Source organism: Diceros bicornis, chromosome 35, assembly GCF_020826845.1.
Source record: "Diceros bicornis minor isolate mBicDic1 chromosome 35, mDicBic1.mat.cur, whole genome shotgun sequence".
Classification (NCBI taxonomy): domain Eukaryota; kingdom Metazoa; phylum Chordata; class Mammalia; order Perissodactyla; family Rhinocerotidae; genus Diceros; species Diceros bicornis.
This window is the reverse complement of record NC_080774.1, coordinates 32,209,510-32,230,624: the sequence shown is the minus strand read 5'-3', so window position 1 is coordinate 32,230,624 and position 21,115 is coordinate 32,209,510. Positions and strand designations below refer to the sequence as shown.

The following is a 21,115-nucleotide window of genomic DNA, read 5'->3' as shown; positions in this document are numbered from 1 at the left end:
TCCCTGCCCCCTCCCTGGGCACAGGCTGGTCCCTGGATGTCACGTGTCAGGACCTGGCTCCCGGTGGGCTCCTGTGCACTGCACGCAGTCCCCGTCCCTGAGAGCTTGGCTGGTCCACATCCGGCACCTCTTCCTCCACTTGTCACAGGCACCTCCCACCTGACCTGCCCAAACTCACGTTTACTCGTCCCCAGCCATCTCAGCACAGGCACAGGGCAGCACCGTCCCTGCCTTCGCTCTACCCACCACCAAAGCAGCGACCCTGGCCACACCTCATGCCTGCTGCCAGTCTGGCCTGAGCCACCATCCTGTCTCCTTGTCCCCAGTCGCCAGTCCAGGGACCTTTTAAACACCAAGAACGGAACTTGAGTCACTGCTCTGGGCTTACAGGGTCACTTGCTCTGGCCTCTCTGACCTTTAGACCCCACCCATCTCTTTAGCCCCTTCCTTGAGCTCACCTCAGGGCCTTTGCACAGCCACAGCCTCTGCCCAAGCTGCTCTCCCTCCCACCAAGCATGGCTGAGTCTTGGCCTGAGATGTAGCCTCCCCAAGGTTTCCCTGAGCATTGCAGTCAGATGGCCCCCATGACTCCATCGACACCCACATTCTCCTCATGAAACGTCGCACTCTGTAATCACATGCTGGCTCACTTCTTTCCTGAATGGCTTGGCAAGTCTGCGAATGTCGCTAAACTGCCTGTGCCACACAAGCGGGCCCACAATGCACTCTAAACAGATACATGACGCCTCTAAATGCACGCTGGCATTCAGGAGCCAAAGCCACACAGACAAGCCGGGACAGAGCCTGCTCCCCGCCACCTTGCCCAGCCTGTGCAGCATGCCAGGGCTCCTCTAGGGCCCCAAAGCCTCTTGTCCCATCTGCTGCCCATCCTGGAGGCACAGCAGCCACAGCCGCATAGCCCAGACCTACAGCTCTCCGGCCGAGAGCATGCCACCTACAGAGGGACATGGGCTGGGGCCTGTAGAGGTGACAAAGCAAATGATGCACTGCTGAGCAAAGCTTCTGAGAGCAGGAGTGCTGCCTGCATCCCGCGGGCCCGAGCTGCAAGGATACTCATACTCAAAGGAGATCCGCGTGCAGTCGACGGAGAGGGCGTTCTCCTCGTCCTCGTTCCGGTGGTTGTGCCGGGACGCATGGCGCTGCAGGACGCCGATGTCTGTCACGTACTTCATTCTGGAAGGAGAGCACACAGCCCCAGCGGCTCCCTCCTGCCCTCACATGCAGCCCAGCCATGCGCTTCCTGCCCTCCCTCAGGCTCCAGGGCCAGCCCACCATGCGGCTGCTCTTGTCCAGGCCTGAGGAAACTCTGCCACCTCTGCATGGAAACCAAGCAGGGCCCTGGCAGCAGCTCGGGGCGGCTGGGAGAACGTGAGCGGACGGAGGTGGGAGGGGTGGCGTCTGGCCTCGCCCGCCTCCTGCCTGCAGTCTCCTCTGGGCAGCAGCTGCCCCGTCATTACTTATTTGAGGCCTCCTAAGGGTGGGCACTGTGGGAAGCCATGGCCTCACCCACTAGCCATGGCCAAGTGGACGGACCACACAGTGACAGGAATGCACAGCAGAAGGTCTGGACCCTGCACAGGAAGTGTTCCTGAGCACAGTGGGAGAAGGCAGACCCCAGTGCAGGTCCACCTGCAGGTGGCCACTGCTCAGGATGGTGACAGTGGGGCCTCACTTGATGGGCGGCCACAGGCCAGGGACAGTGCCTGGCGCTGTACACAACCCATGCTATCCTTAACAGAGAAGGGGAGCAAGGCCCAGGAAGGCAGCAGGCTGGGCCAAGGTAACACATCCAGAAAGCACCCCAGGCCTGTGAGACTCAGGACCTTCCTGGTTCCTAGGCCACATCGCAGAACTTCGGCAGACAAGGTGGGGTGGGGGAGGCAGGAAATGGGGACACAGGGGCCTCTACAAACTGTACGCAGAGTCCAGTGCAAGTGGAGGCTCTGCCTGGGGCCATGCCAGGTGCCAGGCTCAGGTCCCCTGGGACAGGGTTAGTGTCTCAGGGTCAAGGTCCCTGTCAATTCCCTTAGAGTCCCCACCGGATAGCCACCACAGGAGTGGGGATGAGAGAGGGCACTGGCACTCTTCCCCTCCACCCCCTCCCAGGCATCTGTGTTCTGGGGCAGCCCTTTAGCCTGCCGTTGGAGTCAGACAGATAGGGAGCACCGACGTCTGCCCATGGAGGGGCAAAACAGGATCCAGCTCCATGCTCGCCCTCCTTGCAGCCCTCTCCAGCCTGCTCCTTGCCCTTGAGATCACACTCACCCTCCCTGGCAGGACACTCAGGGCCCTCACCTCCTCCTACCGGCCCGTGTCTGCTGTGCACGGGCCACACCCTCTGCGCCCGACCCTGCCCACAGCACAGGGTACGGAGAGTTGGGGAGACTGCGCTCCCTCCTCTCACCTCTGGCTCCACCTGCTGGGCTCCCCGAGGGTGGACAAAGCATCCACACAAGGCCACACACCACTCTGCCAGAGGGCCATTACTAAGCCCTTCCTCGGTGACAAAGACACAGACCCAAGGCTAGCCCCTTCCTCCATAGGGCTCTACAGTGACGCTGCCACCCATCTCCTCACTGGAAACTTGGGTTGTGGCCGGGCCATGCACATCATCAGAGCACAGGCCGACCTCAGACCACCTGAGGAGTACATCCTTACTGGGTGATCTTGTCTTGCACCCACTGGTCCGTTAGTCCAACGATGGCCCACCTGGAAGGAGAGGAAAGGGCAGTGGAGCAGTGAACAGGGCAGGATGGGCGACACTCACAGGAGTGTCCTGTCAGCATGGTCAGATGCGGGCCTGCCCTTAGACAGGGGCTCTCCTGCAGGGTGGATAGGTTACAGGGGGTGACTCAGGGCTCCTAGAGCAGTGTCACCACTGTGGGAGCTTTTGGTACACAAGGAGGGAGACCTCCTAGGACATGGCAGGCCCGACAAGGGCAGGGCTCCACTCTGTGTCCTGGCTCTCCGCCCACATCCTGCCACCACGGGACTGAGGTGGACACCCACACTCAGGTGCTGGCAGACCCTGGTATGTCCCTCCACCTCTCTTAGCCCCTCGTGTCACCCACCCCTCTGTGATACACCCACAGCACAGCAGACCCCAGTCAAGTCCACATCTCCCTGTCCTTCCAGTATAAAACAGCAGGACACAGAGTAACAGTGTTTAGGCCACTTAAGAACCTTCCAAGCTCCTGCCTCCAAGCTCATCTTTGGTGGTTGAGAAATCAGAGACCAAGGCTGGGCCTGACCTCCCCAGGCAGGAGTGACCAGGACCCCAGGGGTTGTCAGTCACCCCAGCTGTGCTCTCCATCAATCTCCGTCCTTCAAGACACTCCTGTAGGCCCACAGCCAGGAACAGCCAGGGATGCTGTGTGCAGAGTGAGGTGGGAGAAGCCCTGGAAGGTTCACCTGTGGGGACAGGGCACTTGAGCACCCCACCACATCTCCCAGCAGTGTGCCTCCTGCCTCAGAGGGACCTCCTCAGAAAAGGCACCTGGGTGTCTTCCCTGACCAACTCCACCTCCTCCCCACATTCCACATGTGCATTTGTACTAGGTTATTTTTCATTTGTTCTTGTGCCATTTCTGGAGGTTTCTGGAGGCATTTCACGGGGGTGTATTCTGACAGCACCTCTACACTGGAGGAGCTCGCAGTGGGTGGGCTATTGAGGGCACCACTGGGCACACAGCAGGCATCCACTAAAGGCTCCTATATGCCGACATGGCTGTCACATGCCCACGACGACAGGGCCCACGGCAGGCTCCCCCCAGCCTTACTGCGGGAGCCCCCAGTGCAGGAGCCGGCTCTGTGCCAGGGTGTGGGCTGTCAGTCCACATGGTGGAGGGCCCCAAGCTGAAGGCTGAACCAGCTGACCAAGGACGGCAGGTGGACACACAGTCAGGCGTTGGCTTAGGCAATGACAGGCCACCCCCGGGCCTTGGCATGGTTAGTGCCTTGGCCCTGTCCTGGCCCCAGCCTGTCCTGAGGCCCTGAATCAGTGCAGACCATTATAATCCCCACCATGGGTTGTCAGGGCCAGAAGGGGCCTTGCCAGATCATCATCTTGCAGAGGAGAAAACCAGGAACTGAAGCAGAGGGCTAAGGGGGTGGAGCAGGCCAGATCTACACTCTCCTCACTCAGAAAGACTCTGCAGGTTTAGTTCCTAAACCAATCCGACTTACAGCACACTGGGAGTTTACAGCACCTGAATGCAGCCCATGCAGCAAATCCTGCAGGCGAATGGCTTTTCCTGCATCAGATTTCACCACGTGCCAGGTCTGCAAAGATGTCTGGTGAGGGCTGCTTTGTTTAAATCTCACATTCCTTCTGTTTCCCAAATTTCCCGGGCAGCAAGGCTGAGTGGCAGGGTGGGAAGGGTGGAGTGCACCGGCCCCCATCTGACCCTCTGCACTCTGCAATGCCCCCTCTGCACCCCGGGAGTTTGTGTGCAGCCAAGAGCCTCAGTTAGGAAGAAAAGCAGGGCCGTGCACATTCCCAGCGAGGGGCTGTGTCTGATGTTCCTGGTGCGGAGCACGTGTGACTTCTATCCTCCAGACCCTGCCCTCACTGTGGGAGGACAGAGCTGCTGAGAAGGTAGCCACACGTGGCCCTAACCTTGACTGGGGCCTACATACCACAGCATGTCATTCAGGTCCTTGGACATCATCCACGCCAGGTCGAACATCACCATGGCCGACTGCAAGAAAGAGAGAAGCCTGAGCCCAAAGGCAGCTGTGCTCACAGGAAGGGTGCACGCTGGGTCCAGGCCACACAACTGGGCCAGACCTGCTTGGGGCTCTGGCCGAGCCCCTGCAGATTGAGGGTCTGCCCGGCAAGGGCCCATGGGTGGATTCCAGGCTAAACCAAGGGAGGAAGACGGGGTAACCCAAGTGACCCGCACTGTCTCCTCTGCTAACTCAAGTCATTATGATGTGCACACTTCATTACGCAGCAAGGGAGGGCAGCCGAGTGCGGTGCTGTGCTGGGGCCTCTACACATCTCACCGGGTGCCCGGGTGACGCCTGAGGGAGGCACTGAAGCTGGGAGGTCGGGGACCCCGTCGTCTGCATGACCTTGCTTACACATTCCCGGGAAGGCCAGGTGAGGCAAGGCCTTGGTTCCAGTTACTTGGATGTTAAAGAAGGAGGGGGCCTCAGGACCCCCTAACAGGACGGTCTACAGATGGGGGATCTAGCTCCCTGTAAGCAGACAGTCTGGGTTTTGGTAGGAGATGAAGAAGGAGGATCGGTGTCTGACCAGAAGACTCTAAAGTCCCCTTAGCTGTGAGATGCTGGGCTGCCCACCAGAGAGGATTTCCATTGAACCATCCATGGTCTGGAGGGAGTCAGGCATCTGCTGTCCCACCAGCACCCTCTCAGAGTGAGCGTTACCCGTCCCACCCACTGCTTAGAATTTTCTATTTGCCAGGGCAAAGGAGAGAGGGCAAAAGGATGATCCTTCAAAGGACAATGGGACCTTGACATAAAAGGGACGCTGCTTAGAGTTCAATGTCCCGGGGCCAAATTCTAAGACTGAATACGAGGTGTCTTCCTGGAAACTTATCTTTCTCCTTAGGGCCCTGGGCTCTGCTCAACACTACCGGAGTCAACATAGTAGGTTTTCTATATGACATTCTGTTCTGTAACACACACACACTGACGGGCCTTTAGAAGTCTAGAGTTTTAGCTTCTTGCACAGAGACTAACACAGACGTGTTCTGTATATTTGATGATAAACAAAAATAATAGCTGCTGTTCTTTGAGCACATATTGGATGTGAGGGAACATCCTAACAACTGCCTCTGAAATGAGGATTGTTCTCTTCCTTTTACAGAGGAAGAGGAGGTTAAGGCTCAAAGAGGCGGCACCACCTGCCCGAGGTCACACAGGGGGAAGTGGTGGGGTTCAGATTCAAACCAGGCTTTTGTGACACTAAAACCTATGCTCATTCCTCCTCATGTTTCAGGACACTGACCCCTAGAGTTAGAACTTGGTGGTGAATTCTACCTATCCATACTTACTGATGTCCCATGATATTCATACTGCTCGTAGTCAAAAAGGATGTCTCTTCTGGAATGACACAAAACACAGGTCTTCAACAGCAAGCAGTACAGGAAGCCAAACATTTGGAAAAATGCCAAAACTCAACAGTACTCAAAGAAACTCGATTAAGTCATAGTACTCTTTGTTTTCAATTACTGGCTCTTTTACAGAGAGTGTATGCACAATGCTGGGAAGGGAGTGAAACTGACACAAACCACTTGTGACAACGGGAGACGTACAATGGCATAGTCCTTGAATCCTGCTTCTGAGAAATTATCCCAAGACAACAATTCAAAGGAACAAGCGAGACAAAACTCGCAATGTGCATAAGGTTGTTCACCACAGCCTTATTTGTCATGGCAAAATGCTGGAAGTAACCTCCAGTTCAAAAAGAAGGGGAATGGCCAATTAAGTACTATGCCCTTTATAAAGGTTGCTCAAAACTATGGTTATATTAAGTGGAAAAATGCAAAATTAGACATGATTATTTAAAATATGCACAAGTATGGATAACACAGGAAGATCAGCCCAAAGCCAGAATCTCTTCCCATTAGTGAAAATGGATTATATTCACTTTTCTTTCCTATACTTCCTGAAACGGTTTTACATTGTCCTTCAAAGAGGGGGCAGCGAGCACACGCCCTCAGCTGGAGCAGAGGAGACAGGGTGATACTGAGACACCCAGGAGATCTCCAAGGACTGGAACCAGCAAGGAATCTCTAGTTCAAGCGCTCTGCTGCGTGTTCACCTCAAGCTAGAATAATGTTGCCAATATTTTCATTTTAAAGTACTTCAATTTTTTACTTTGCAATATGAAGAGGAAAATAAGTTAGTTTCATTTTCATACTTTTTTTCTATGAAAGGTTTTACACAACCGGCATTGATCTCATTTGTAAGCATTCGTAAATAAAAGTATCTAGATCTAGAAATAAAGAACTAGGAGCCTAACAGACAGCACATATTTGGGAGACCTTTGGACCTGGTCTTGTCTCTCATGGGACCAGAGAGCAATATGGAGGGGACCTGGAGCTCTTCTCCAATGCAGGAGCTACACGATGTCTCCTGCAGCCACTGGCCCAGAGGTTCTAAACTAAACGAATTATCCTAAAATGGAAAAAAAATGCATGCAGCCCCCAGGGAAAAAAACAGGTGCCGGTGACCCCAGAGTCCCACAGGGAGAGTGGGCTCTGTGATATGGGGTGCTGCTTGAAGCACACACTCACCTCCGGGCCTCCCACTCTCTCCGTTGCCTCCTCTTCATGGTTTGCTCCACTATTTCCTGATATAGTGAAACAGAGAACAAAAGGTTGAGCAAACGAGCCAGGAATTCACCCTCACAGCCTGAGAAGGTTCTGATAGGGCAGAAGCCACTGGGCTCAGATCCCTGAGGGAAAACGTGGGTCATTCCTGTGCTCTGAGCATGGCCTGCTCCTGGAGAAGGGAGGAGCCGAGGCAGGGGAGGGCCGGGACCCCTCTGGCTGGTCAGAACTGCAGACACCGTGGACAGGAACAGATGCTCCTCAGCGCCTGCTCGGGCTACACTCCATGTCATCCACCCCAGCTCTCCATTGCCCTCACCACCGTGTGATCCAGGATAAGCCCACAGCTACACTAGATTAATAAGAGCTCATGATTCTTACATCCTACCACTTATCAGCAACTATTCCAATTTTATAGGCACAATCTCATTTAGTTCTTACAACAAAGGCAAGAGGTAGTATGGCAGTTTTAAAAATCCATAGTCCTAAGACGACTTCTTCCAGAAAGATGGGGTAGATGTACTTTTCCCTATACATCCACTAACTATACCTAAGAACCCTGACATTATACATAAAACAAACAAAACAAGACTCTAAAAGGTGGAGAGGAAAGCTGACCAGCCAGGGACCCCGGGACTTGAGAAATTACATGGTAATGAGTTTTGCGGGTTTTCTTTTTTGGCTCATATATCCCAGACATAGAGATGAAGAAGCTGGCAACCTGGAAACACCAACAGGTACAGAGAAAAAAATCCCCCCAAAAGTCAAAGGACCAGGAAGGAGCAAACTCAAAAGACAGAAAACTTTTAGACAATAACTGCTCTACTCCAGCCACCACCATCAATAACAGTGTGGCCTCACCCCCACCCACCCAGCAAAGGCCGAATGGGAGCCTCGACTCCCACCCTTGTGAACACCTCCCACCTGTAACATCTCCACCTTCTACCTGTAATACCTCCCAACACCCCCACTAGGGTAGGGTGAGAGGAGATGAAGTAGCGAGCCTGGACCATCCTTGCCCAGCAACTAACAAGGAGCCACTCCTCTTGGGGGTTAATGGAGGTCAAGTGGAGAACCTGAACTTCTACCTTCACCTGGCTGTAAAGAGGCCACACTGCCCACTCCCTCCTTTGCCAGAGTGGTGTCAGAGAAAGCAGATAAAACAGAAGGTTTAAATAAGATACAGAGTCTTATAACACAAAAATGTCCAGGTTTCATTTGAAAATCACTCATCATACCAAGAACCAGGAAGATCTCAAAATGAATAAAAAATGATGATCCACAGATGCCAACACCAAGATGACAGACAAGTTAGAATTATCTGACAAAAATTTTAAAGCAGCCATTATAAAAATGCTTCAACAAGCAATTACAAACACATTTGAAACAAATGAAAAAATAGGAAAACTCAGCAAAGAAACAGAAGATAAAAGAAGAACCAAATCAATATTCAGAACTGAAAAATACAACAACTGAAATATAAACTCAGTGGATGGGCTCACGAGCAGAATGGAGAGACAGAGGAAAGAACCAGTAGTGAACCAGCAGATACAATGATAAAAATTTCCCAGTTGGAGCAACAGAGAAAAAACAGACTGAAAAAAAACCCAACAAAACAGAGCCTCAGGGACATGTAGGACTACAACAAAACAACTGACATTCATGTCATCAGTGTCGTCGAAGGAGAGGAGAAAGAGGGTGGGCTGAAAATGAACTTGAAGAAATAATGGCTGAAAATTTGGCAAGAGACATAAACCTACAGATTTAAGAAGCTGACTGAATCCTAAAAAGGCTAAACACAAAGAAATTCACACTAAGGCACATTACAATTAAACTTCTGAACACTGAAGTCAAAAAATAAAAAATCTCAAAACAGCAAAAGAAAAATGATGCCTTACCTATAGGGGAAAAATAGTTTGAAGGACAGATTTCTCATCAGAAGCCATGGTGGCAAGAGGAAGCAGCACATCATTTTTCTTTTTTATTTAATTTTTTTAAATTGAAGTTAAATAACATTTTTCAAGTGATGAAAGAAAAGAACTGTTAATCTCAAATCCTACAATCAATGAAAATCTCTTTCAGGAATAAAGGGAAAATCAAGAAATTCTCAGAAGGAAAACTAAGAGAATTTATTGCCAGCAGATCTCCCCTAAAAAAAAAATGGTTATCGGAGGTTCTGTAAACAGAAAGGAAATGACAAAAGAAGACACTTTGGAACATCAGGATGGAAGAAAGAACATGACAAGCAAAAATTGGATAAATACAATAGGCTTTCCTTACCCTCTTGAGTTTTATAATTATGTTTGATTGTTGAAGCAAAAATTATACCACTGTATGATGCGGTTCTAAATGTATGTGGAGGAAATATTTAAGAGAATTATATTATAAACAGGTGAGAATAAAGGACATAAAGGAAGACAAGGTTTCTACATTTAACTCAAACTGGTACAACGATGATACCAGTAGACTGTGGTAAATCATGGATATATAACGTAATATTTGCAGCAACCACTAAAAATATTATACATGCAGATACACAAATACTGCAGGTAAATTGAAACAGAATTCTAAAAAAAAAGAAAAAGACAAAAGAAATGAAAAATAGAGAACAAACAGAAAATAGAAAATGAAAATAAAAAGGTCAGACTTAAGACCTAACCTATCAATAATTAAAATAAATGTAAATGGTCTAAAAACATCAATTAAAATACAGAGATTGGCTTAAAAAACATGATTGAAAACATGACCCAACTCTATGCTGTTTAAAGAAACTCAGTACATGGGGCCGGCCCGGTGGCGTTGTGGTTAAGCGCGTGCACTCTGCTGCTGGTGGCCCAGGTTCAGATCCCGGGTGCACACCGATGCACCGCTTGTGCCATGCTGTGGTGGCATCCCATATAAAGTGAAGGAAGATGGGCACAGATGTTAGCCCAGGGCCAGTCTTCCTCAGCAAAAAGAGGAGGATTGGCATGGATGTTAGCTCAGGGCTGATCTTCCTCAAAATAAATAAATAAATAAATAAATAAACTCAGTACAAATGTAACAATACAGATAGGTTGAAAGTAAAAAGATGGGAAAAGATAAAGCATGCAAGTATTAATCAAAGGGAAACAGGAGTGGCAATATTAATATTATTAGCAGATAAAGCAGACTTCAGAGCTAAGAGAATGACCAGAAACACTAAATAATGATAAAAAGGTGTGTTCACCAAAAGGAGACAGCAATTCTAAATATGTATTGTGCACTGAACAACAGAGCTGTAAAATATGTGAAGCAAAAATTGATAGAACTGAAAGGAGAAAAAGACAAATCTACAATTCTAGTTGGAGACTTCACCATCCCTCTCTTCAGAATTGATAGAACAGCTAGACAGAAAAGCAGCAAGGAAAGAGAACTCAACAACACCATCATCCAACAGTATCTAATTAACATTTACTGAACATTCTAGCCTATGATAGTAGAATACATATTCTTTTCAAATGGTCACAGAACATATATCAAGATAGATCATATCCAGGGCCATAAAAAAAACTCAACAAATTTAAAAGAACTGAAATCACACAGAGTGTATTCTCCAATCACAACAGAATCAAACTAGAAATTAATAATCAAAAGATAATCAGGAAAATCTCCAAACACTTGAAAACTGACATACTTCAAAATAATCCATGGGTCAAAGAGGAAGTCTCAAGGGAAATAAAAAAATACATCAAAGGAAATGAAAGTGAAAATAAATATATCAAAATGTGTGGGACACAGCAAAAGAAATGCTTATAGGGAAATTTATGGCACTAAACACACTCATTAAGAAAGAGGGAAAGTCTCAAATCAATAATCTAAGCCACTTCCAGAACTAGAAGAAGAGCAAAATAAACCAAAGCAAGCAGAAGAAAGGAAATAATAAAGAGGGAACACTTCCCAATTCATTTTATGAAGATAGTATTACCCTGAAACCAAAACCAGACAAAGACAGTACAAAAAAGAAAACTGCAGACCAATATCCCTTATGAATATAAATACAAAATCCTTAACAAAATATTAGGCAAATAGAATTTAGCAATTTATAAAAAGAATGATATACCATGACCAAGTAAGTTTTATTCCTGAGATGCAAAGTTGGTTCAATACTAAAAACAAAAACAAAAAAATCAATTAATATAATCTACCATATTAACAGGCTAAAGAAGAAAAATCACAGTCTTATCAATTAATACAGAAAAAGCATTAAACAAAATTTAATGCTCATTCTTGATAAAACTCAGGGAAAAAAAAAGGAGTATGGAGGGAAACTTCCTCAATTTGGTGAAGAGCATCTACAAAACCCCGCAGCTAACATCATACTTAATGGTCAAAGACTGGATGCTTTCCACCATGAACAGGAAAAAGGCAAAGGTGTCCACTCGCATCACTCTTATTCAACATTGTGCTGGAAGTTCTAGCCAGAGTAATAAGTCAAGAAAAGGAAACAAAATGCATACAAATCAGAAAAGAAGAAATAAAACTGTCCCTATTTATAGATGACACAACTGTCTACATAGCAAATCCCAAAGAATCCACAAAAAAACTCCTAGCACTAATAAGTGAGTTCAGCAAGGCCACAGGATACAAGACAAAAAGAAATCAACTGTATTTCCATATATTAGCAATGAACACAAAGACACTAAAATTAAAATACGACATCATTTACAATCACTCCAAAAAACGAAATACTTAGGTGTGAATCTGACAAAATAAGTATAGGACTTGTATTCTGAAAAGCACACAATGCTGATGAAAGAAATCTAAGAGGATCCAAATAAATGGAGAGACATACCATGCTGGTGGATTACAAGACTCAACATAATAAAGACATCAATTCGCCCCAAATTCACATACAGGTTTATACAATTCCTGTCAAAAATCTCATCAAGATTTTTTATAGATATAAAGAAGATTATGCTAAAAAGTATATAGAAAGGCAAAGGATGTAGAATAGCTAACACAATTTTGAAAAAGCATAAAGTGGGAGGACTCAGTCTATCTGATTTCAAGGCTTACTAGATAGCTACAGTAGTCAAGACTGTAGTATTGGAGGAGAGGTAAACACATAGATCAATGGAATAGGGCAGAGAATCAATAAATAGATCTGTACAAATGTGCCATACTGATTTTTGACAAAGGTGCAAAAGCAATTCAACGGAGGAAGGACAGCCTTTTCAACAAATGGTCCTGGAACAACTGGACATCCATAGACAAATAAATGAACATTGACCTAAATCTCACAACTTATATAAAAATTAACTGAAAATGGACCACAGACATAAATGGAAAACATAAAATTATAAAACTTTTAGTATAAAACAGGAGAAAATCTTTGGGATCTAGGGCTAGGAAGACTTTTTAGACTTGACACCAAAAGCACAATCTTTAAAAGGAAAAATTAATAAATTGGAAGTCATCAAGATTAAAAACATTTGTTCTGCATAAGACCATGTTAAGAGGATGAAAAGACAAGCTACAGAGCAGGAGAAAATATCTGCAAACCACATATCTGTCAAAATACTAGTATCTCGAATACATAAAACTTAACAGTAAAAAAACAAACAATCTAATTAGAAATTGGGCAAAAGACATGAAGAGACAGATGGCAAATAAACACATGAACAGATATTCAACATCATTTGCATTAGAGAAATGCAAATTAAAACCAGAACGAGATATCACCACAACCTATCAGAATGGCTAAAATAAATGTGACATCACAAAATGCTGGCAAGGATGTGGAGAACCTGGAATACTCATAGATTGTTGGTCAGAATGTAAGATGGTAAGATATTCTGGAAGAGTTTGGCAGTTCTTAAAAAACTGAACATGTAACTATCATACAACGCAGCAAGTGAACTCTGGGTCCTCTATCCCAGAGAAATGAAGACTTGTGTTCACATACACACAAAAACCTGTACACAAATGTTTACAGCAGCTCTATTCATAATAGCCAGAAACTGGAAACAACTCAGATGTCCTTCAGTGGGTGAATGGCTAAACAAAATACGGTCCATCCATACTGTGGAACCCTACTCGTAATAAAAGGGAATCAATTATCAATACACCCAAAAACCTCGATGAATCTCCAGAGAATTATGCTAAGTGAAAAAAAGCCAATTCCCAAAGCTTACATACTGCATGATTTCATTTATGTAATATTCTGGAAATGACAAAATTATAGAAATGGAGAAGAGATTAGTGGTTGCCAGGGGCTTAGGAGGGTGTGGGGCCAGAGGGAAGTAGGTGTGGCTATACAAGGGCCACAGCAGAGATCCGTGTGGTGATGGAAATGTCCTATATCTTGACTATATCAATGGTAACATCCTGGTGGTAATGTTGTACCAGAATTTTGCAATATGTCACCATTGAGGGAAAGTGGGCAAAGTATATATCTTCATCTTATTTCTTACATCTGCATGTGAATCTACAATGATCTCAAAATAAAAAGTTTCATTATAAAACCAAAAAAAAATGGTCATGATGAGGGAACTTTTTGGGAGTGATGGAACTGTTCTCAATTATGAAGTGGTGGTGCTCACATGACTTTATACATTTGTCAAATCTCAATGAATTTTACCTCTGGTAAATTTGATTATGCAGAAACTAACTCAAAAACGATGATTAACAAAACCTCCACCACCCGAGAATTCTTTGACCCTCCCCAAAGTGTACACTGGAGTCCTGTCCCCTCCCCTTGTGGCTGTGGGACGCTGTGGGACTCTGAGGCTGGTCAGGAGGGCCATCCGGCAGCTGTCCTGTTGGCTGGAATATTCATGATGGGCGTCTGAGGTGCCATGCTGTGAGGAAGCCACATGCAATGAAGGCCTCCTGCAGGCGCTTGCAGCAGCAGTCCTGGTTTGGCGCCATCCCCGCAGCCCAGGTGCCTGACGTGAGAGCCCATGAGCTTTCCGAAGATTGCAGCCCCAAGAGAGACCGTCCCTGCTAGGCTCGGCTCAAAATCTTGACCCACAAAACACATGAGCATAAGAAAATGGTTGTTTTAAGCTGTAAGTTTTGGAGTCATTTGTTAAACACCAGTAGTAATGCAACAGTCAAGTACGATATCCTCATTTTACAGAGGTACAGAGGTGAAGTTACTTGCCTAAGGTCACTCAGCTAGTAATGGCAGATCCACAATTTGAACCCAGGTGAGCTGAGCCAGCACATGCTAGCACCTGTGGAGTTAAGTGTACCTATGTTCCTTTTCTAGAGGAGTCTCATCTTTGTGGAACCCAGCTTTACAGTCCCACCTCTAAAGAAAGACATTTTTCTTGACCCTATGTCTCCTCCTCTGTTCTCTTTATAGCAAAACTCTTTGAAACAGTTATTTATGGCCTGTTGTCTCTAAACCTCGAGTGTGCATTCCTATTAATAAATTTCTGAGAATATACCTTTAATGTATGTACATTTATTTATAAATCATGCACAGATTTTAATGATATATGAAGTATTCTTCTCAAAAATGCTAAATCTTATTAAAATCAAGCCTCTAGCCCTAACTTACAGATTATAGAAAATGCAGGGATAAAGGAGCAATAAAATTACTCCATGAAAAAACAAGTGATAAATACTAGACAACTGGACTGGCCTCCAACATCATTCAAAACAAAACAAAAGAAGAAAAAAAAAAGATGGGGTACTGTTTTAGGTTAAAAGACAATAAAGAGAAATAGCTAAATACAAATGTGCCAAACTTGATTGGATGATGGTTCAGAAACAAAAACAGCTACAAAATCTATTTTGGGGACCATTAAAGAAATTTGAATATGGTTTGAATATTAGATGATATAGGACATTATTAATTTCTTATGTATGATAAAAGTATCTTGTTTATGGGGGAGAATGTCCTTATTCTTAGGAGAAACATAACGGAAGAATTTAGGGGACAATGTCATGGTATCTGCAACTTACTCTCAAGTGATCTAGCAAAAAAAAAAAAAGCATATATAGAGAGAAGGCAAACGTGGCAAAGTGTGAATGATTGTTGAATCTAGATGGAAGGTTTATGGCTATTCATCATACTATCCTTTTAACCATAGTTATCTGTATGAAAAAAATTCAAAATAAAAAGTCGGTAAGAAATTGTGCATACTCTAGATCATATTATATGAAGCATTTACAAATTCAGATTCTAAATAGATGTGCTAAGCATGTCTAACATGTTCTCACATTGCATCAAGGCCACCTACCTTCTCTTTATTGCCGTAACTGCTGGTCAGTTCTAGCCTGCTGGCCGCACCCCTTTGAAACTGTCCTTCCCCCTCAAAGCCCTGTGTCTGTGGACGCTCTGCAGTGGACACGCCTCTTGGGAATCCTCCTGGCTCCTTCCCTCCTCATTCAGGTCTCTGGTCAAGTGTCCATGGCCACCTTCATAAATCAGCAACCCATTGCCTGTCTAGTCCCCACCTTGTTTTATTTTTACTCATAATACGTATCTCCACCTGAAACCGTCCTCTAATTGTGCTCATTTACATGTTCCTAATTTGTCTCACCCACTGGAAAGGAGGCTTCGTGAAGGCAGGACTTTGTTCTACCCCTGGTACCGCCAGAGCCTGACCGGTACCTGGCACACAGTAGGTGCTGAAAAAATATTTGTTTATTAGTCAGAGTGGAGAATTCCAAGACTCATATCTGCAGAACATGAATGTTTCCAGGGAAAATCCCAGCAGATATCGATATTTGGGGCCTGATGAAAAGCAGTTCATCAATAGTTAAAAGACTGCTATAAAAAAAAGAGCATTCAGAAAACAAAAGAGAGCTCTTAGAAATCAAAGGTCAGAAGATAAAGACCAAAAGTCTGCCGGAAAGTAGAACAGATAAAGAGCTGAGTAAGAGGAAAGAAAATCTCAGAGTGAGTCTGAGAGGTCCCGGATCAGACTACCCGAAACTCTAGGGAAGGAGTGGGCGAAGGTGAGGAAGGTAAGGACATTCCTAGCTTTGAAGGACACAGCCCCCACATGGACAGTGTCCTGAATGTTCCAAACATGGCTCTAAAGGGCTCTGCTAAAGGCCCCTGTCAAGCCAAGGATGAAGGGAAGACCCTAAAACATTCAAGAGGCAAATTTCAGCTTGCACACCAAGGATCAGGAGCCAGTGCCATCAGCTTCTTCAACAACACTGAGCACTAGAATAAAACAAAGCCCTCGTGCTGAGGAACCGCCGGCTCCCACCTGTAATTCTACATCTAGCGGAAGCCACGAGCGTTGGCCAGGCCCCAGATCATGAGGGCTTAGACCCAAGGATCATGAGGCACAAACCACTCATATCTTTGCACAAAAGATGCTTCCCCTGGAGTGACCATCAGGACCAAGCCTGGCCAAGGGCAGCAGACTCACGTCGCTCCTCCACAGTGACTGCATCGAGAGCGATTCTGGTGGGGCGTGGGGAAGGGATGGGACACTTGTGCTATTTATCGTTTCTCCATACTGCTTTTTAAAAAGGTTTGCTAGCTAGGCAAAGAGCTGAGCTATCCTGTTTCATTTCATCTGACAAGATTCTACTGTATAGACAAGTACACCGCAGCTCAGAGAAGTCCAGTAACCTGCCTGAGGCCACACAGCCAGGGGATAGCAGAGCCCAGAGGCAGCACACACACCTGCTGCCTCCTAGTTCTGCCTGGGCCCAGCAGGCTCTGGGCTTACCTCTGACCTCTGGGAGTGACAAGTTCCTTAAGACTGTGGAGAGAGGCGCAAACCCACCTCTTCTAACCGTGTGCGCTTCTCGGAAGGCTCTGATCCATTGTCACTTTCATTCCCCGAATGCGCTTCATCCTCCTGTTCATCCCTAAAGATGTCATCATAGGCGGGAACTTCAAGGTCATCATCTTGTTTAATGAGTAGTTTGATCTAAAATTAAAACAAAAAGTAATCAAGTTTCTCTTCTCTCCTTGACACAAAACTAGTCATCATACATTTTTCTCTTGTAGAATCTTATTTCCTAATTAGCTGACTCATAAGTTTTCTGTACATACAAACAGCCACCATTTGATAAGAATTTCAGACTTCTGAGGCATTTTCTTGTTTTCATTTCCACTCAGTGAGGTGCTGGAGTTGCACCACATGGTATACAGAAATTACGAAAATCTGAAAATATCTACAGTCACTTAAGTCCGGGAAAAAAGCTCCCTCTTATGCCACACACTAAGCCAACAAATGAACACACCACAAGTTGGCCTCTGACAGAAGACATGAAGATGTGCAACCCCTGAGTCGGTAAAACTTCTGTCTCTAAAGCAATTCCAGGCTGCCTGCTCTTGGAGAGGTCCTTCATGTGAGAATTCTGGGGCCAACACTTTGTTAGCATGGGTAGGAGAAGGTCAACTCAGAGAACGGTTAGGTCGCTGCTCTGTACTGGGCTCCATGCTCGCTGCTGGGGGTTCAAAGAGTAAGCACAGCAGGGCCATTTTAGGCTCACGGTGGCCTCTCACACTGCTCACACTGCTATCTTGCTGGTCCCTACACCACCCCTTGGATGATCAGGGCAGGTCCAAGCCCCATTTATAGAGCAAACTCCTCTGAGATTCCGATATTCAATGAGACTGGGCTGGCCTGAGCTCCAAGGGCAGACTCAATGCAGGCTTCTGGTATCTACACCTCCCAGGTCAAGCAAATTCCACGAATGCATTCTGAGCACCTCCAAGGGTAAAGTGCCATGCTTCTCATCAAAGACAGACAAGTTCTTGTCCTCAGGCTGCTCCAACTCCTATATGGGAGGTGGATACGTGCCTTGCCAAGAACACCAGGTGCAATGTTGTCTGTGGCATTAAAAGGTACAGTCAGATCAATGGGAGAACTTGGGGGAGGCGTGGGCCCCAAAGCCCTAGTTACCTGGGTATCATTGTACACATTCACGACATTGACTGGCCTGTGAGTGTCACATACAAAAAATATGGCGTCTTCATCGGGCTGAAGGATATCCAATAGGTCTACGTTAGCTCCACAGTTTATGAGGATAAAATAACGAAACTGAAAAAAGAAGAGACATTGTGCACTAAGTGCATTGCGGAGGCCCTCTACCTCAGCATACTAGGCCTGAGTCCTTCCGCTGAGAAACATCAAGCCTCCGACACTTGGCAAGGCCCTGACAGCAAGAGGCTCCAAAAATGGCCATGGCCGGCCTGTGTTAAGAGCTTTAACATATACCATATGCTATTTCATGTTCATGATGACACCGTGAGATAGGCTCCACGCTGGCACCACGGCTGTCTCCACTTCGCTGAGGAGCATGCAGAGGGTCAGCATGGCCGAGTCTCATGCACAGGGGCAAGAAGCTGATGTGGAGCAGATCAAAACTTCAAATGCATAACTGGGCCTCTCCAGACCTCAGTCTGCTGTGCTGCCTCTCCATACTAATAGCATTGTACAGGTTTACACTTTCAGCAAATCTTGGGCAGCCTATACTTAATGGGCACCTAAATATTAAATTAAGTCTTTTATTATATCCTATCACTATAGAGAATCCTTTCCTTATAAACACCGAATTGGCACAGGTCCCTTCTGTGATGACATGAGCTCCAGGCAAGGATTTATCTCTGCCAGACAATCCTAGATGTGGCCAGAGACTCCAGGCAGCTGTGGGGCAGTGGGCTCTAAGATGTCCCACATCTCATTACAGCTCCATACAGAGGTGGTAGGAGTACTGGCCTCTACTGTTTAAATTACAAAGGGAGAAGATATGTTCCTAGATTTCTAGTTGGAAACTGGAATACATTTTCTTGGAGAGACAATGTAAAATAATGGTCTAATCTAAAATAATTTTAACTAGGCCATATCAAAAACTAACTGCTAAATTCCAAGCAGCTTAGAAAGAAATGTCAGCAACACAAGTTCAAAGTTAAAGGCTATACGTATTCACTATCTTTCTTTCGCTGTCCATTTTGTCTCCACAACTCACACGGGCATACAGCTCAGTTTTCTCTTCCGTACTGCCTAATATAGTTGATACTTACATATACATGCAACCTACTGTGGAAATAGAAAGAATGCTAAGTGTTGAGAAATTGCAATTGAGTAAAAAAAGCCTAATCATTCTAAAATATATCTCTCATACCTGTTCTTTATGCTCAAGAAATGCAGTTTCAAGTTCTTGCCACCCAGAAACTGGAATCAGCGTATACTGCACGTGGTCACACTGGAACAGGGCCTGGAGAGAGATGATTTTCAAAACCTATCTTAATTAGGGTGTCTGCAATTTCCCTTGAAATGCAGTTAAAAACAAGTGGCTGAGAGACAAATGACATGGATAAAGTAAGGTTAGTGAAATGTTAATAGGAGAAACCAGGTAATGGGGATATGAGTGTTCACTGTTCATTCTTTCAACGTTTCAACGTTGCTGAATTTTTTTAAAAACTACCAAAGGAAAATATTGGGAGAAAAGCTGGTCTTATTTTTATGTCTTCTGAGACCTAAAGTAGTTCCTGACCCAAGTGCCTGACCAAAGTTCTTGTAAACATCGCACCACACTCAAAACTGAACCAATGATCTTGCATCCTGTATTTCCAGTATTGCTTATGACACCACTGTGCACTCAGTTGTCACAGATTCCTCTGTCTCAAATCCCACATTTGAGAAGCCACTATGGGTCTATAGGTCTCTCGAATGCAGCCATTTTTTGCCTAGGTTATTGCAAAAAAACTAACTAGTCTCTGCCTTTTGCCTAATCCTTCTCAAACCTGCCCAATACTCTCCTGCCAGGGAGGTGATCTCTCAGAGTCCCCCTTCCCGGCTTTCAGTTGTCGTTGCTCCGGCCCTCACCGGAGGCCTCACTGGGAGCCTGAGTTCTCACCCCAGAGGGGGTTCTTTACCCCGCTCCTCACCTCCCGCCCGGCTGCCTACCCCACCCTGTTCCCCCCGGACGCTAAGCTTTCACTTCCCGGAATCTAAGCCTTCACTTCCCGCCCCACTCCCTGCCCACCCTGCGCCCCCACCACCCGCCCGTGCCCACCCTGCACCCTCTCCTCTCGCCCCGGCCCCACCCTCCCAGGGTCCGCAGGGCTCACTTGAAGGATCTTGCAAGCGCACAGTGCGTCCACGTCCCAAGCCACGAAGAGAAGAACCCTCTGTCGGGGGAAGAGCGGCGAGCTGAGCGCAGCGACACGAACCCGGGCCCCTCCCGCCCTCCCACGGCCGCTCCCCTTTATCCCTTCCCCCCGACAAGGCTTCAGGGTCCAAGAAAGGGGGTCACCTGGCTCTGGACCACCTCGTAGAACTCCTTACGGAAATCGGACACGAACATGGCCACAGCGGCCGGACGCCCAGAGCTCTCTCTGAGACACGGAGAGCTCCGGCCGCGGTCAAGACTCCCGCCAAATCAGAGCTCTTCCGATTGGCCTAGGGGCCAACCAATAGCTACTTAGTGCCCAGCCTTTCCTCCTTTTTGATTGGAGCATATTTGAGGCGGGCAGTAGCGCTCCGCCATTCCGCTGGAACAGTCCGGCCCTGACCGAAAAAAGCGTCATCAACAGGCGGGACGCAAACAGGGCTGTCCACTTCACCTCTGACTCCCGTTTACCCAGAAACCCGACGCTCGGTGGACATCTTTACTTTGGGAAGAGAAGCCTATAGCCTCCCACTGGGAGCTCCAAGAAAAAGAAACATTTTCGTCATGAATTAAATTAATTTATACATCGAACGGGGGCGTCAGTTTACGATGTCACTAGGCTCTCGGTCTAGTTTGAAGGAGGATGTGTAGCTTATTTCCGCCCGAGTCCTGGATGGCTGCGGCAAAGGCCGGAAGGTCTACATGCATTCTGGGTAGTGTAGTCAGTA

General features: G+C 46.6%; 1 protein-coding gene across 4 annotated transcripts in view; it reads right to left on the bottom strand.

The window, feature by feature from the left end:
• CDC45 (cell division cycle 45) overlaps positions 1 to 20,758 on the bottom strand; it is a 36,822-nt gene extending 16,064 nt beyond the window's left edge. For 2 of the 4 annotated variants that reach the window (XM_058532153.1, XM_058532156.1), the window contains exons 1-10: positions 20,532 to 20,755; positions 20,347 to 20,406; positions 19,398 to 19,490; positions 18,176 to 18,313; positions 17,048 to 17,194; positions 7,290 to 7,345; positions 6,045 to 6,093; positions 4,660 to 4,721; positions 2,680 to 2,730; positions 1,075 to 1,194 (exon numbers count right to left, since the gene is read on the bottom strand). In XM_058532153.1, the coding sequence (XP_058388136.1) occupies positions 1,075 to 1,194; positions 2,680 to 2,730; positions 4,660 to 4,721; positions 6,045 to 6,093; positions 7,290 to 7,345; positions 17,048 to 17,194; positions 18,176 to 18,313; positions 19,398 to 19,490; positions 20,347 to 20,406; positions 20,532 to 20,582 (827 nt within the window). In that variant the 5' untranslated portion in view covers positions 20,583 to 20,755. Of the gene's footprint in view, positions 1 to 1,074; positions 1,195 to 2,679; positions 2,731 to 4,659; positions 4,722 to 6,044; positions 6,094 to 7,289; positions 7,346 to 17,047; positions 17,195 to 18,175; positions 18,314 to 19,397; positions 19,491 to 20,346; positions 20,407 to 20,531 lie in introns of all 4 variants that reach the window. The other 2 variants (XM_058532155.1, XM_058532154.1) reach the window with 2 other exon arrangements.
• Positions 20,759 to 21,115: the final 357 nt, after the last annotated feature.